Below are 14,552 nucleotides of genomic sequence, written 5' to 3' on the forward strand. Positions count from 1 at the left end.
TAGAGAAAAATCACAAGAGACCTTTTTTACTCAGAATAACCCAAATTATCTAAAAAAATCGATCGCAATGAAAATTTTTCAACCACTGCACCGCCCGGCACCCTGTGGATATGTTATAAAGACCTCTTTTTGAGTAAGTTTGTGCAAAAAATCAAATCGAAAAGTTTCGCTATCGGGGGCGACGATACAGTTGGACTACGGTGTGCAAGCTCTTGGAGGGGATACGAGAAACGATCGTGCGAGAATAGCGGAGAAATATTGCAACTTTCTTAAATAATTCATATTGTCAATTGAAATTGTCAAATTGACGTATATTTCATTCCTACTATCATTGAAGAAGAAAAAATATATATTGCTCCACAATATTGATACGATATGCAATTATTATTATAAAGGTAAATTTAATTAATTGTATTTTGCTTGCAGTACTGCATTTTAATAACTAATTTTATTTACTACATACAATAGGGAACTTGCATAAATTTTTAAATTCGAAAAAAATGTTATAAATCACAACAGAACATAATTTAAAACATGTATCAAAGATAAAAAAAGTTTTGTTTGTCTTTCGTTTGGCCCCTAAAGACGATTAAAAATTCAAATTAAAACAGGTGGTCCAAAACGCATAGTGACGTCATATAGTTCTGCATGTACATTCTGCACCAACAAAGTAAACAAAATTGTATATAATTTTAAATTAGACATTATAAACGTCAGTAGAAAATACAGTTATGTAACGTCACAAGCGTTTTTGATCGTTTGAACTATTTTACATTGGCTAAGGGTTCTTCTAAACCAAGGCCAGAAAACAGAAAAAATATATAGATTTTAAATTATCTTCTAAGTTATTATGAGGTTTTATCGCGTGAAAGTTTGGAAATATTATTTTTAAAGGAAACTGAATAATATTGCGTAATAAAAAAATGTGTAAGTTCCCTCATAGGTTTGGCATTCGTTTTGACACTGACACTAAGTTTTATAAATATATTTGATAATTTCTATTTCTGATATATTTGAGTGTTTTTAAGATATATTTTTTAAAATGACCGAAGAGGGTTTTTGTAAAGGGCAGTCTGATAACTTACCTATAGTTGATATGTGTATGGTGGCTACATATTTTCAAAAGAGTGAAAATTTTTCCGTCGGAGAAGTTCGGGGAGTTAAAGCAGATAAGTAAGTACATATATTATGTATATTATACTCCCATTATACCTACTAATTTTATACTGTGATTTTATTCTGATTATTATTCTCATAAGTATTTAACGACAAAACTTAGTAGGTACACACTTCCTATTAAGTATAGTGGCAATATTATAAAACACAGAAATATGAAAAAAATATACTTGTTTTATTTAACACTATTAAGCAGACAACAGACTACTTACGATAAAATGATCTTGACATACATGAAGACCTTGTGTATTATCTGAAATATATTTTTTCGACATGCAAATAACCACTTTAAACGGCGTTTTTTATCCCTTGGTAATCTAATAAATATTTTATTGGGGTTTTGAATGCTTGTACTTGTACAGAATGGCACTAAACAATACTTATAAAGTTTTTTTTTATTTTCCATATTAATCTTTCTCTTTTTTCCTTCAAAAACTGTAAACTCAAATCCCAACAAACTGGTATATTTTTTATATTATTACAATGACATACGATAAAAAAATGTCATTACAATATAAATATTTTCCCATATTTCGCGACGATGCTGTGGCCAAATACCCAAGTAGGTGGAGGCCAATAAACTAAAGAAGAAGAAGAAGAATATACTTACATATAACCCTCCCACGGTTCTTAGACATTACTACGGTTGCCTAAATCGACTAACCAATGAAGGGTGAGATTACGTCACGAGAGTTTACTGTCATTTGAATCGTAATATGATTTTTTTCGAATCCTGAGAAAACCAAGTATTTTAGAAAAATTTAAACGCAGGATGCAAGATTACATTATTACCGAGGGCGGAAAGCCCCTTAGAATAAACAAGCAGATTCTATTGAATGAAATATTTGAAATTAAATATCACACTTCTCTTTTATTTTCAGCCCTGTAACTTATTAAAATAAACATTACAGAAGTTTTCAGGGACTTTCAGCCCTCGGTAATAATGTAGTCTTTCATTCTGAGTTTAAATTTTTCAAAAATATTTATTAGTTTTCTCAGGATTCGAAAAAAATGAATACAATTAAAACACATTGAGAATTTTGACATGCGTCAAAGTTTTGCATTAACTCAATATAAAATTCTGAACTGTTGAATTCCAGCTTCCCTAATAATTATTTTACATCAAAAGACATTAGAAACTATTTGAAAATGATTGAAATCTGTATTATAAATAACTGTTATAAATTGGTCTACGTAATTAAACATATTCCAAAATTTTGTAAAAATGTAATACATTTTAGTTTTCAGCCCAAACTTAGACCACACACAATGCAGTAATGTTCATATTTTTGAACTGTCAATATTTTTATTTTATCATCTATTGTTTAAAAACAATACAGTTGATAAGATACCCTCAGTTGCGGAGAAAGGATTAATAATAAAGATTTTTTTATTCAGTCAATGGTGTGAGCACTGTCAGCATAGTAACGTGTGGCCTTACTCTTACGCGCATACCTATTGTGGCAAATGTATCATATTTTTCAAAATTTTGGAATGCATTTAAATCGTAGAACAATTTTAACTTTTGATTTTAATACAGATTTTAATTCTCTACAAGTATTCTCTCATGACTTTTGATGTAGAATAATTAGGGAAGCAGGAATTCAACAATTCAGAATTTTTCATTGAGTTTCCTATGGCCCTTTTTACGTTTCACCACCCGGTATAAGATAAAATGTGTACTATTTGTCTTATTATTTCATAATAACACAAATAATACACATATATACACAATAACACACAGTCAATGATCGAAAATAATTTAAAAATATGGGAATGTAAACTCTTGTGACGTAAAGTCAAAAATATAAGTCTCCCCACCACCGCCGGACAAGACAACCGTAGTAAAGTCTAATAACCGTGTAACCCTCCCACATCACTGATATAACCATATAAAAAACTAATGTAAAACTATGTGACGTCACGGGCCGTCTGAACTACTTTAAAATAAAGAAGACTTTAAATTTGTATTTCTAAGTTATTATGAGTTTTTGAAGCGGGAAATTTTGGAAATCTCATTTTTATACAAAACTGCACATTATTATGTAATAAAAAACGCTGGACGGAAGGGCCGCCCGAGAACTTTTATCGTACCGATCTATTATCGTTATCGTACTAGATACTGCCATTCTATAAAAATAACAAAGTTACTCGTTATTTTGATATTTTAGAAACACCTTGTATACTTGAAAATATTTTATGGTTCTACGCATCATTAATTCCCGCATTTGAGAAAATGTTCGGGGACACACTATAGATTATTGTATAAATCAATAGAATATTAGTCATACTTTCATTTCAAATTAGTCCATTTTTCTGAGAAATTAATAGTTTACAATATTTGCATTTTACTGCATGGATTGTAATGAAATTTTGGGAGTAGCACAAAGCCCAATCACCTAATTCAAAGTCTATCCTATATACTATGGCGCTTTTATCGTGGGGGCGGTTCTCACCACTTCTCGGGGATAGAACATTTTTATTTGCGAATTGCATGGAGCAAAAGGAAGAATTTTAAGAAAATTTAAAAATGCGCCCTATAATTTGATCTTATTTTTTTCACCCGTCCAACTTTTTGAAAGTAGAAATAACACTATATTAAGAGGTATTGCAAAAGAAAAACAATGCATTTAAATTCTGGTGAATGAGGGGTTAAATGTATGTACTTCTCATTTTTCCTTAAAGTACATTAGTCATATATTTTTTTGCACCATATCTCGCTTAGTTTGAATGTAACCGACATTTAACAGTGCTCGTTTTAAAGGCCTTTTCAAACACTACAAAAGCATGAGCATTTTGAGCATGCACCAAAAACCAAACTCTTTTTACCTACCATATCTCTTTTTGTATTATATATAGAAAATTTACGAAGGAACGAATCTCTTTGTTATTTATAATTAAAAAAAAATTTATATAGTGTTTTTAGTTTGATGCATAGTTCTTAAGGTATTCACAAAAAACCGTCCTAAAACGTGTCATTTTTAAATGAAAATGGCCAATTTTCAACTGCGCATAACTCAAAAAGTATTGAGTTCTCAAAAAAAAGTATAGATCAGTTTTTGCTTAAAAATAGGTTCTCTAGCCACTTCCATGCTTATTTTGACCAATAAATTTTCCACCCCCTTGAAGGGGTGGGAATTGCCCCAAGATAAAAGCGCCATAGTATATAGGGTAGATTTTGTTTCTTGAGCTATTCCCTACTTACTGTGAAAATATCAAGTACATCGATGTAGTAGGATGGAATTCGGAGCCAAATACCCTCATTGACTGCCCTATAATAATGCTCTGCTATGATCGCGTGAGAGGACACACACAAGATTCTAGCAAAATTTCAATTTTCTGTAACTTTTCGAGTTTTTGAGTTACAGCAACGAGTTTTATGTCATTGGAAAGATAATTTTACATTCTTTCAAAATATGTAAAAATATACAGGGCGTATGTAAAAAATTAAGATTTATTTTTTATTTCCGGTTAAACCGGAAGCCATATTGTGGGTAAAATTTATTGTGCTAATAGATAATAAAGTACTATATATGTCTGCCAAATTTCAAATTTTAGTTTCTATTACAGAGGTAGTTACGGGCACTCGAATATTTTTTTATAAAAAATTCATAACTCCCCTCCTATGAGGAGTTAAGAAACCTGACTAATGTTATTCAATTTACCGATAGGATATCAAAAAAATATCAAAAAATAAACAAATTCCTTGGAGTCATTTTTGAGAAAATTTAGTTCAAATTTATGTCAAATTTTGACCCCTTAAATATAGGCAACCCATAACTTTTTCTGAAAAACGATAATATTCTTGTTATAGCCCCATCTTTAGGCTATATAAATGTTTTTTCAAATTAAATTTATCTTAAACAAATTTTTAGATTGGTAGGGAAATGTGTCGGGTGGGCGGTCGGCCATGCTGGCCGCCATTTTGGATTTGGAAATGTCAAATTCCGTATTTCTATTTATCTATCGATGAGCTAACTTTAAGTTAAATTTCATTCGTTTCGGTCAAAATTTGCAAAAATGGGCCCTAAATAACCCCCCTATTTCGGCCCCCCTTTGAGAGGTTTTTTTCAAAAGCTTAGTTTCTCGACAAAATTCTCTTAAACTTACTCATACCGAATTTCATCGAAATCGGTCCAGTAGTTTTTGCTGGGCGGTGGCGACATACGTACGTACATACGTACGTACATACGTACGTACATACGTACGTACATACGTACGTACATACTTCCGACATGTTTTTTTTATTTGCTTTTTAGACTCAGGGGGACTCAAAACGTCGAAAAAAAGTGAAATCTGAAAAAAATTTTTTTGCACGATCCTATAACTTTATCTATTATACTCATACTGCGTATGTAGTACGATAAAGTAAAAAAATGTGCAAGTTCCCCATTGTTTACGTTTTAATAACATTACCTGAATCTTATTTTTTCTTCTTATTATTTTTTGGACTATGGCCTTGACAATGATCCAGTAACCAGAACTAATATAATTGGCCAATATAATTAAAAGTGCGAATAATATTGCTGAGCATAGAAACCAGGTGTCGCTTTGCCGAACTTGCACGGTCCCAATAGCGCTAATTGTTAATAATTAAAAATAGCAGCTTTGTAATAAAATAATGTCAAAAATCTTAGTATGATAGAATTGATTCAAAAAATGACATAACCCAGACATCCAAAGTGAAAGTTATCCTCCAACACCAAATTGTTCTATATGGTCCACATAATGTTCAGAAAAAGTCACACCTTTTTGAGCGTCGGGTTTGGGGGGGGGGGAGAGGGGGGAGAAGTCGGTAAATTCGTAGTTTTTTAGGTTTTTCGTCAATATTTCTAAAACTATAAGGTTTACCATGAACAACCCTCTATACAAAAATGTTCTACATTAAATTTGAAATAAAAAGGTCCTATACAAAATCCTTTTAAAATGAACGGTTTCAAAGTTACGGAGGTAGTATAGTATAATTGGTCCAAAAAAAGGCCTAACCCAGACATCCAAAGTAAAAGTTTTCCTTCAACACCAAATTGTTCTATATGGTCCACATATTGCTCAGTAAAAAGTTACACCATTTTGAGCGTCCGGTTTGGGGGGGAGATGGGGGAGAAGTCGGTAAATTAGTAGTTTTATTACGTTTTTCGTCAAAATTTCTAAAACTATGTTTAAGCGTAAACAATGTTCTCTACAAAAACGTTCTACATAAAATTTAAAACAAAAATGGTCCTATCCATAATTGTTACAAAAATCAACGGTTCCAGAGTTACGGAGGGTGAAATGTGGAGGTTTTCGGTACTTTTTATATTTTTTGGGCAATTGATGATGATTTTGGGTGGTGAGGTTGACGTTTCTTTAAGGGCTTATTACTAACATACCATCGGCCACTGAAATAGCAAATCCTGTTAAAGAAAATTTCTTTCAATCAGTAAAAATATTATAAATTGCCCAAGGAATATAAAAAGTATCGAAAACCTCCACTTTTCACCCTCCGTAACTCTGGAATCGTTGATTTTATAACAATTATGTATAGGACCTTTTTTGTTTTAAATTTGATGTAGAACATTTTTGTATAAAACATTGTTTACGCTAAAGCATATTTTTAGAAATATTGACGAAAAACTTAAAAAAACTACTAATTTACCGATTTTTCCCCCATCTCCCCCCTAAACCAGACGCTCAAAATGGCGTAACTTTTTACTGAACATTATCTGGACCATATAGAACAAATTTGTGTTGGAGGAAAACTTTTACTTTTAATGTCTGGGTTAGGCATTTTTTGGACCAATTATACTATACTACCTCCGTAACTTTGGAACCGTTCATTTTAGAAGGATTATGCATGGAGCCTTTTTAGTTTAAAATTTAATGTAGAACATTTTGTATACAAGGTTGTTCATGCTAGACAGCATAGTTTTAGAAATATTGACGAAAAACTTAAAAAACTACGAATTTACCGATTTCTCCCCCTCCCCCCCCCAAACCCGACGCCCAACATGATGTGACCTTTTTCTGAACATCATGTGGACCATATAGAACAATTTGGTGTTGGAGGAAAACTTTCACTACATTATCATACTATCTCTCCACTACCTTGAAGAAGGGGTTTGAAACTTGATTTGGTCACGTTTTAATTTCATAATAATAATTTTAAATAGAGTTATTAAGCCTTGAAAAGGGCCATTTTCGCATTTTTCAAATTTTTAATAGGGTATAACTCGACAACAATCAATTTTAGAGAAAAATGACAAGATACCTTTTTTGCTCAGAATGACATAAATTATCTAAAAAATTGTTCGAAATAAAAAAATGATTTTTGTGAATTTGTTTAGAAAATGTTGTGGATATGTTATAAGGACCTCTTTTTGAGTAAGCTTGTGCAAAAAAATTGAAGTTCTATCAAGAATCGAGCAGTCAAAGAAAACACTCATGAACATGAAAACATTTTTTACACTAATAGCAGGCCTTAGTGCAGAACTCACAATCCGAATGATCAAATTTACGTTTCCTCTGTCTTGCTGTGTGGCTGTGAAAGTTTAAATAAAGAAAAGAGTTACTAAGCCTGATCAAAAACTGGAAAATATAAGATGGTGAAAATTGAGGGGGATAAAGTGAGATGTGGAAGATACGAGTTACACCGAATCGTACTGGAAGATTAAATGCAGGGCAAAAAATGATTAAGAAGACGCCAGACCTCGTAGCTGAAAGACAAGAAGAGATGGTTCGACCACTTATTCGCAGAAATTTTTCGTGCAGCACTTTCCAAAGCTAAAATTGCCTTTCGGATCGCCAAACTCTGAAAGGAAACGGCGAAATAAGAAGCAGAGGTTTATTTTATGAACATTTAAATATTCTTCTAATTCAGCCTGTTTGCATCTACTCCTGAACAAAGACCTTCCGATGAGTTCTCCATTCTTCTCTGCGTTGTACTATTTGGTGCCAGTTTCTTCCCATATTTGCCTTAATGTCGTCTAGCCATCGTTTTTGCCATCAAAAAATGATTTAGGCAGGGTGTGTCACCACTAACGCGACGGAAGATTACAGCGAAATGGTAAAAGATTAGAAAAAAAGATTTTAATTAGTTGTTTGAAAGTTGATAAAATCTACATTTTAAAATTATTTAGAAATATACAGGGGGTCCCAATAAATGGCGGCGTATCAAAATTAAATTTTTTCTTATAGAACACCGTGTATTTTATTGAATTTTTTAATTATCCGCAAAAAATAAGGTATAGTTTCATAATGCCTATGAACGATACCTATGTACAGAGTGTTCTGAGTTATGGTGACTTTTCTTAAAATGTAAAGTTTTAAAAGATGGCTTATTCTCAAGTTAGGTATTTAACAAATTATAAAAAAAATAATTTTACATCTAAATATTTGGATATTGGTTGAATGTATTTCATGATTCATTGTTACACATTTATTTACAGGGTGTTCAAAATTTACAGTTTTATTATTGGATTATTTAATGTGTCATATGATTCTTATTTTAACTGGAACACCATACATATTAATAAACAATTATACCAAACAAATCTACCTCTTTCGAATGTTATATGGATGTCCTATACCTAGGTGTCATAGTTTTTGCGTAATTTACAATTATTAAAATTCTTAATTTGTAAATCGATTTTAAAACCAAAGATATAGTTAATTAATGGCATTGTATGACATTGTCAATTTATGACAGTCAGGTCTGGTAATTATTTTATAATTAATGTATTCCATGATTGATTATTACATATTTATTTACAGGGTGCTCAAAATTTACAGTTTCATTATTGGATTATTTAATGTGTCATATGATGCTTATTTTAAATAAAACACCATGTATATTAATAAATTATTATACTAAACACAGGTTCCTCTTTTGAAAGGTACCTATAGGGATGTTCCATATCTAGGAGTCATAGTTTTTGCGTAATTTACAGTTTTCTTAAACGGTAAATTGATTTTAAAAATAATATTTATGCACTCTCGATTTTTAAACTGTACGAAATAAATGGTTGTTTACTGTATCATAATGAAATGAAAATTAGGTCTATTTATTAGACCATTATTATGAAAAGTAGGTAGATTGTTCTGTATACAATACATTTAAAAAAAATCAGGATCTGCTTCAAAGTCGAAAGTCTATTAACGATAAGTTAAATATTTATCATAATCCTGTTCGGTCTAATATTGGTGTAGTTGAGTTTTATACGGATAATAGTGGTTTCTCTTAAATATTCTAACAGTCGTTTGACTGATTTATCCGAAATTTTTTCTTTACTAGTATTTGGGTTTTCCGTAACAGAAAGCAGGACATTAAGTTCCTTGGCGTGATCACAAATAACAGGTTTATTTTTATTTAACTTTCCGAAATTTCTCAAAAACGTCCTTTTTTGGGTGTCTTCTATCAGGATACCCACTTTTGAGCGTAAACTTTAGAAAGTAAGGTACAATTTTGCAAACACTCCCCAATGCAAAGTACCATGTCTAGTCTTTCGTAGATAACGTGGTTGTTCATTTTTAGGAACAATTAAATTTGAATATCATACATGGATGTTTATATTTTTGATAATTACCAGACCGTACTGTCATAAAATGACGATGTCATACTCATAAAATGAGATACATCTTTTGTTTTAAAATCGATTTACAGATTAAGAATTTAAATAATTGTAAATTACGCAAAAACTATAAGACCTAGATATAGGATACCCATGTACCATTCGAAAGAGGTGACTTCGTTTAATATAATTAATAATTAATATACATGGCAATCCATTTAAAATAAGCATCGTATGACACATTTAATAATCCAATAATGAAACTGTAAATGATGAACACCCTGTAAATAAATGTGTAATAATCCATCATGGAATACATTCAACCAATATCCAACTATTTAGATGTAAAAGTATTTTTTTTATAATTTCTTAAATAACTTGAGAAGTTTTCTTTTAAAACTTTACATTTTAAGAAAAGTCAACATAACTCAAAACACTCTGTACATAGGTATAGGGAAGCCTTATGAAACTATACCTTATTTTTTGCAGACAATTAAAATTACAATAAAATACAGGGTGTTCCATAAGAAAAAATAAAACTTTAATACGCCGCCATTTATTGGGACACCCTGTATATTTCTAAATAATTTTAAAATGTAGATATTGTCAACTTACAAACCACTAATTAATTTTTTTTTTCAAATCTTTTACCATTTCGCTGTAACCTTCCATCGCGTTAGTGATGACTCACCCTGTATATTACCTACAATATCAATATCCACATTCATAGAATATGATTAGGAATAAACTTACCTGCAAATAAAAAAGGCACTGTTCTAGACGTTATTCCACACCCACATGGTGCTCCGCATAACAGAAGTCCCCATACAACAAACATTGATGAGGAAATTCCTGGAAACAAAGTAATAATTTATAAAATATACATAATTTTAGATCATTAATTTTTATTCCTATTTTACTTTTTTGTTGCAAAATTTATTCTTATTAATAGATGGTCGCCGTTGCAATCTGCTTCTCTCATGTTGATAATTTTTTAGTCCAGAAAGCCACTGCGCATCCGCTAGGAAAAATATTCTAATTTTGCTTTTTTGCACAATCTTACTCAAAAAGGACCCCTTTTAACAAATTTGCATGTTGCCAGGACCAAAAGTTGGTCAAAAATTTTTTAAACGTTTTTATTTTGTTTTTTTCCTAAAATTATTTTTTTTTGCATGGAACAAATTTTTTTTAGTTTTTTTTTGGATCATTGTAAACAGAAAAGGTCTTTAGTGGCTTTTCTCTAAAGTTGATATTTTTTGACATATAAGCGATTAAAAATTGAAAAATTGCGAAATCGGCCATTTTTAACCCTCAAAAACTATGTGAAAAACTGAAAATTTGAATGTTGCCAAGGTAGGTAGATATTCTTTAAACATCGGTTGATGAAATCATGAAGAGTTTCTTGCAATACAATATCAAAAACCCCTTTGTTTTTTAATTGCCAATCAAGCGTGCGCGACACTATTTTCCACCATTGCATGTGTATGCAGTATGGTGCAAATGAAAGGAATAAATTCGTTATTTCGTAAACCGGCGACTTTAAAGAAAAATTCCGAAACAGGTCGATTTTTATTTTTAAGTTATGATATTGTGACATATATACTATAACTAGTGACATTATCCATCTGGGCGTGATGACGTAATCGATGATTTTTTTAAATGAGAATAGGGGTCGTGTGCTAGCTCATTTGAAAGGTTCTTCAATTCTCTATTCAGTAATATAAACATTTACATAATTATTTATACAGTGTCCAATAATTTAATTTTTTTGTCAATTTGTCAAATGATTTAATTAAATAAAAATTTTTTGGTCACCCTATATAAATAATTATGTACATGTTTATATTACTAAATAGAGAATTGAAAAACTTTCAAATGAGCCCGCACACGACCCGTATTCTCATTTATAAAAATCATCGATTACGTCATCACGCGCAGTTGTATGACGTCACTAGTATACTATATATGCCACAATATCATAACTTAAAAATAAAAACCGACCTGTTTTGGGATTTTTCCTTAAAGTCACCGGTTTATGAAATAACGAATTTACTCCTTTCATTTGCACCATACTGTATACACATGCAACGGTGGAAAATAGTATCGCGCAAGCTTGACTGGCAATTAAAAAACAAAGGGGTTTTTGATATTGTATTGCAAAAAACTCTTCGGGATTTCATCAGTCGATTTTTAAAGAATATCTACCTACCTTGGCAACATTCAAATTTTCAGTTTTTCACATAGTTTTTGAGAGCAAAAAATTGCCAATTTCGTAATTTTTCAATTTTTAATCAGTTATATGTCAAAAACTATCAACTTTAGAGAAAAGTCACTAAAGATCTTTTCCGTTTGGAATGATCCAAAAAACCTAAAAAAATTGTTCCATGAAAAAAAAATAATTTAAGGAAAAAAACAAAAAAAAACGTTTAAAAAATTTTTGACCAACTTTTGGTCCTGGCAACATGCAAATTTGTTAAAAGGGGTCCTTTTTGAGTAAGATTGTGCAAAAAATCCGAATTAGAATATTTTTCCTAGCGGATGCGCAGTGGCTTTCTGGACTATTTATAATGATACGCTAGTGATGTTTTTTAACCAAAACGCATTTTTTTTTTCATCGCAAGACGTACCTATATTTTCATTTTTGGGTCACTTTTTTTTGAAAATATGTACATATTTTCTGTCGTATTTTTCAAGGTTTTAAAAGGTTACCTTTTTCTTCTTCTTTCTTTGTGTACGTCGGCAATAAAGCCTGTTTCTTCTTCAATATTAGACTCCTAAATTGTTTAAATTATCGCACCATATTTTTCTTGGTCTGCCATTACTTCTTCGTCCATTTGGTGACTTATCGTTCTATTCGTATCCTATCCTCTGCCATTCTACTAATGTGTTCGTTCCACTCCTGTTTCCGTTTTGTCATCCATCCATTTATGTCTTCTACATTGCATGATCTTCTTATGTTTTCGCTTCTCTCCCTATCCAACGGACTTTTCCCTGATATTCGTAAAAGTATTTTCATCACTATTGTTTCTAGCTAGTAGTCGTCTTTTTTAAATCTGACAGGTCTTGTCTCCGCCGTGTATGTGAATATAGGTCTAATTGCTGTTTTATAGATTCTTACTTTTGTGTCTTGTCTTAGGTGTTCGTTTTTCCATATTGTGTCATTAAGAGATCCCGCCGCTTTACTTGCTTTTAAGCTTTGTTGTCGTACTTTCTCTTCAACATCTCCGTAACTAATTTTATCTATTCGCAGATATCTAAACCTTGCTTCTTCCTGTATTATTTTCCCATCAATTTCGATTTCAGATCGTAGTGGGTAATTAAAGGTTGTCATACATTTGGCTTTTTCGGCTGATAATATCTTGGAGATCGCCTTTGGAGACCGTCTTCTGTCTCGGCGATTAATGCGGCGTCGTCTGCATAACATAATATTTGGATTTGTTTGTTCCTCATTCTGTAACCATGACCTTTATGTACTGATTCTATTATTTCGTCTATTATTATATTAAAGAAAACTGGGCTTAACCAGTCACCTTGTCTGACTCCGCTTTGTCCTGGTATTAGTCCAGGGCGCATCTGTTTCAAGATGGACGTTGAGAGGTGACTCAAATTTTTTTGCAGAAATTGCTTGAAAATAAATCAAATAATAATATTTGAGTTATCCTCCCTCTCAAAAAGGTCCGGAACATTGTTTAAATAATCAAAATGTCAAAAATTGAAGGAAAAATTCGATCTTTTTCTTCGTTTTTTGATTATAACTTTAAAAGTATTCATTTTCTAGAAAAGTTGTACTAACATAAAAGTTGCATAATTAAATTTCCTACAATATAGAATTGGTTAAAAATTTAAAAAATGGTCAACCTTGTTGCAAAATAGCAATAATTGCGAAAAAACCGTACAAAAACAAGTATTCGCATTTTACGTTTTTCAAACATTTATGCTAAACTTACGACCTTCATATTTCAACCAGAAAAACTTTATGATACAGTAAAACAATACGGTAAATTTCATTAAGATCGGTTCAATAGACTTTGCAAAATAAATTTTGCAATCCAGCTTCCGCAAAAAAAAATCATTTTTTCAAAATGTTACAGGACTGAAAATAAAGCAGATAGCAAGTTGATTTTTTTTTTTATAGAAGTGTACTATGCCTTTCATTTGCAATTTTCAAAACTAAAATCGATTAATTAACGCGGCGTCAGAAAATTTTTGAAATAAACAATAATTTTTGGTGCTACGCGCAGGACAGCGGTGTTCGATTCACACAAGTTGATTTCCACCAAAATTTCTTCCAATCTTTATCTAATATATTATTATCTTACTCTATATTTTGTTGTATTTTAATATTTTAATTCCACAAAAATCAAACTAATTTTATTATTGTTTGTGAAATATTGTTTAAACAATTGCATATGTTTAAAAATAATAAACTTATATTATTTAAGTTAAAATATATGAACAAAGAAAGTTTTTGCTAATAAAAGTGTTATTTCAAAGGATAGAGTATGTGTCTTTATTTTGCAATAAACAAATTTATTTATTTATATCGAAATGTAATAAAAATTAAAATGTATCAATCATTATCAAAGGTCATTGAAATGCCCAATCAGAGCAAACTATCCGCTGTCCAGCGCGTAGCACTAATAATTAATATTTATTTTAAAAAAAATTCTGACGCCGTGGTATTAATCGATTTTAATTTGGCAAAATTGCAAATGAAAGTTACGGTACACTTCTATACGCAAAAAAATTTTCAACTTGCTATCTGCTTTATTTTCAGTCCTGTAACATTTTGAAAAAATGAATTTTTTTTACGAAAGCTGGATTGCAAAA

General features: G+C 31.0%; 1 protein-coding gene across 15 annotated transcripts in view; it reads right to left on the reverse strand.

Annotated features, from left to right (window-relative positions):
- The window catches only part of LOC114337883 (prominin-1), a 940,102-nt gene that overhangs the window by 374,020 nt on the left and 551,530 nt on the right, over positions 1–14,552 (reverse strand). For all 15 annotated transcript variants that reach the window (XM_050658571.1, XM_050658567.1, XM_050658566.1 and 12 more), the window contains exon 11: positions 10,476–10,574. In XM_050658571.1, coding sequence (XP_050514528.1) covers positions 10,476–10,574 — 99 coding nt within the window. The remainder of the gene's footprint in view (positions 1–10,475; positions 10,575–14,552) is intronic.

Source organism: Diabrotica virgifera, chromosome 8 (assembly GCF_917563875.1).
Source record: "Diabrotica virgifera virgifera chromosome 8, PGI_DIABVI_V3a".
Classification (NCBI taxonomy): Eukaryota; Metazoa; Arthropoda; class Insecta; order Coleoptera; family Chrysomelidae; genus Diabrotica; species Diabrotica virgifera.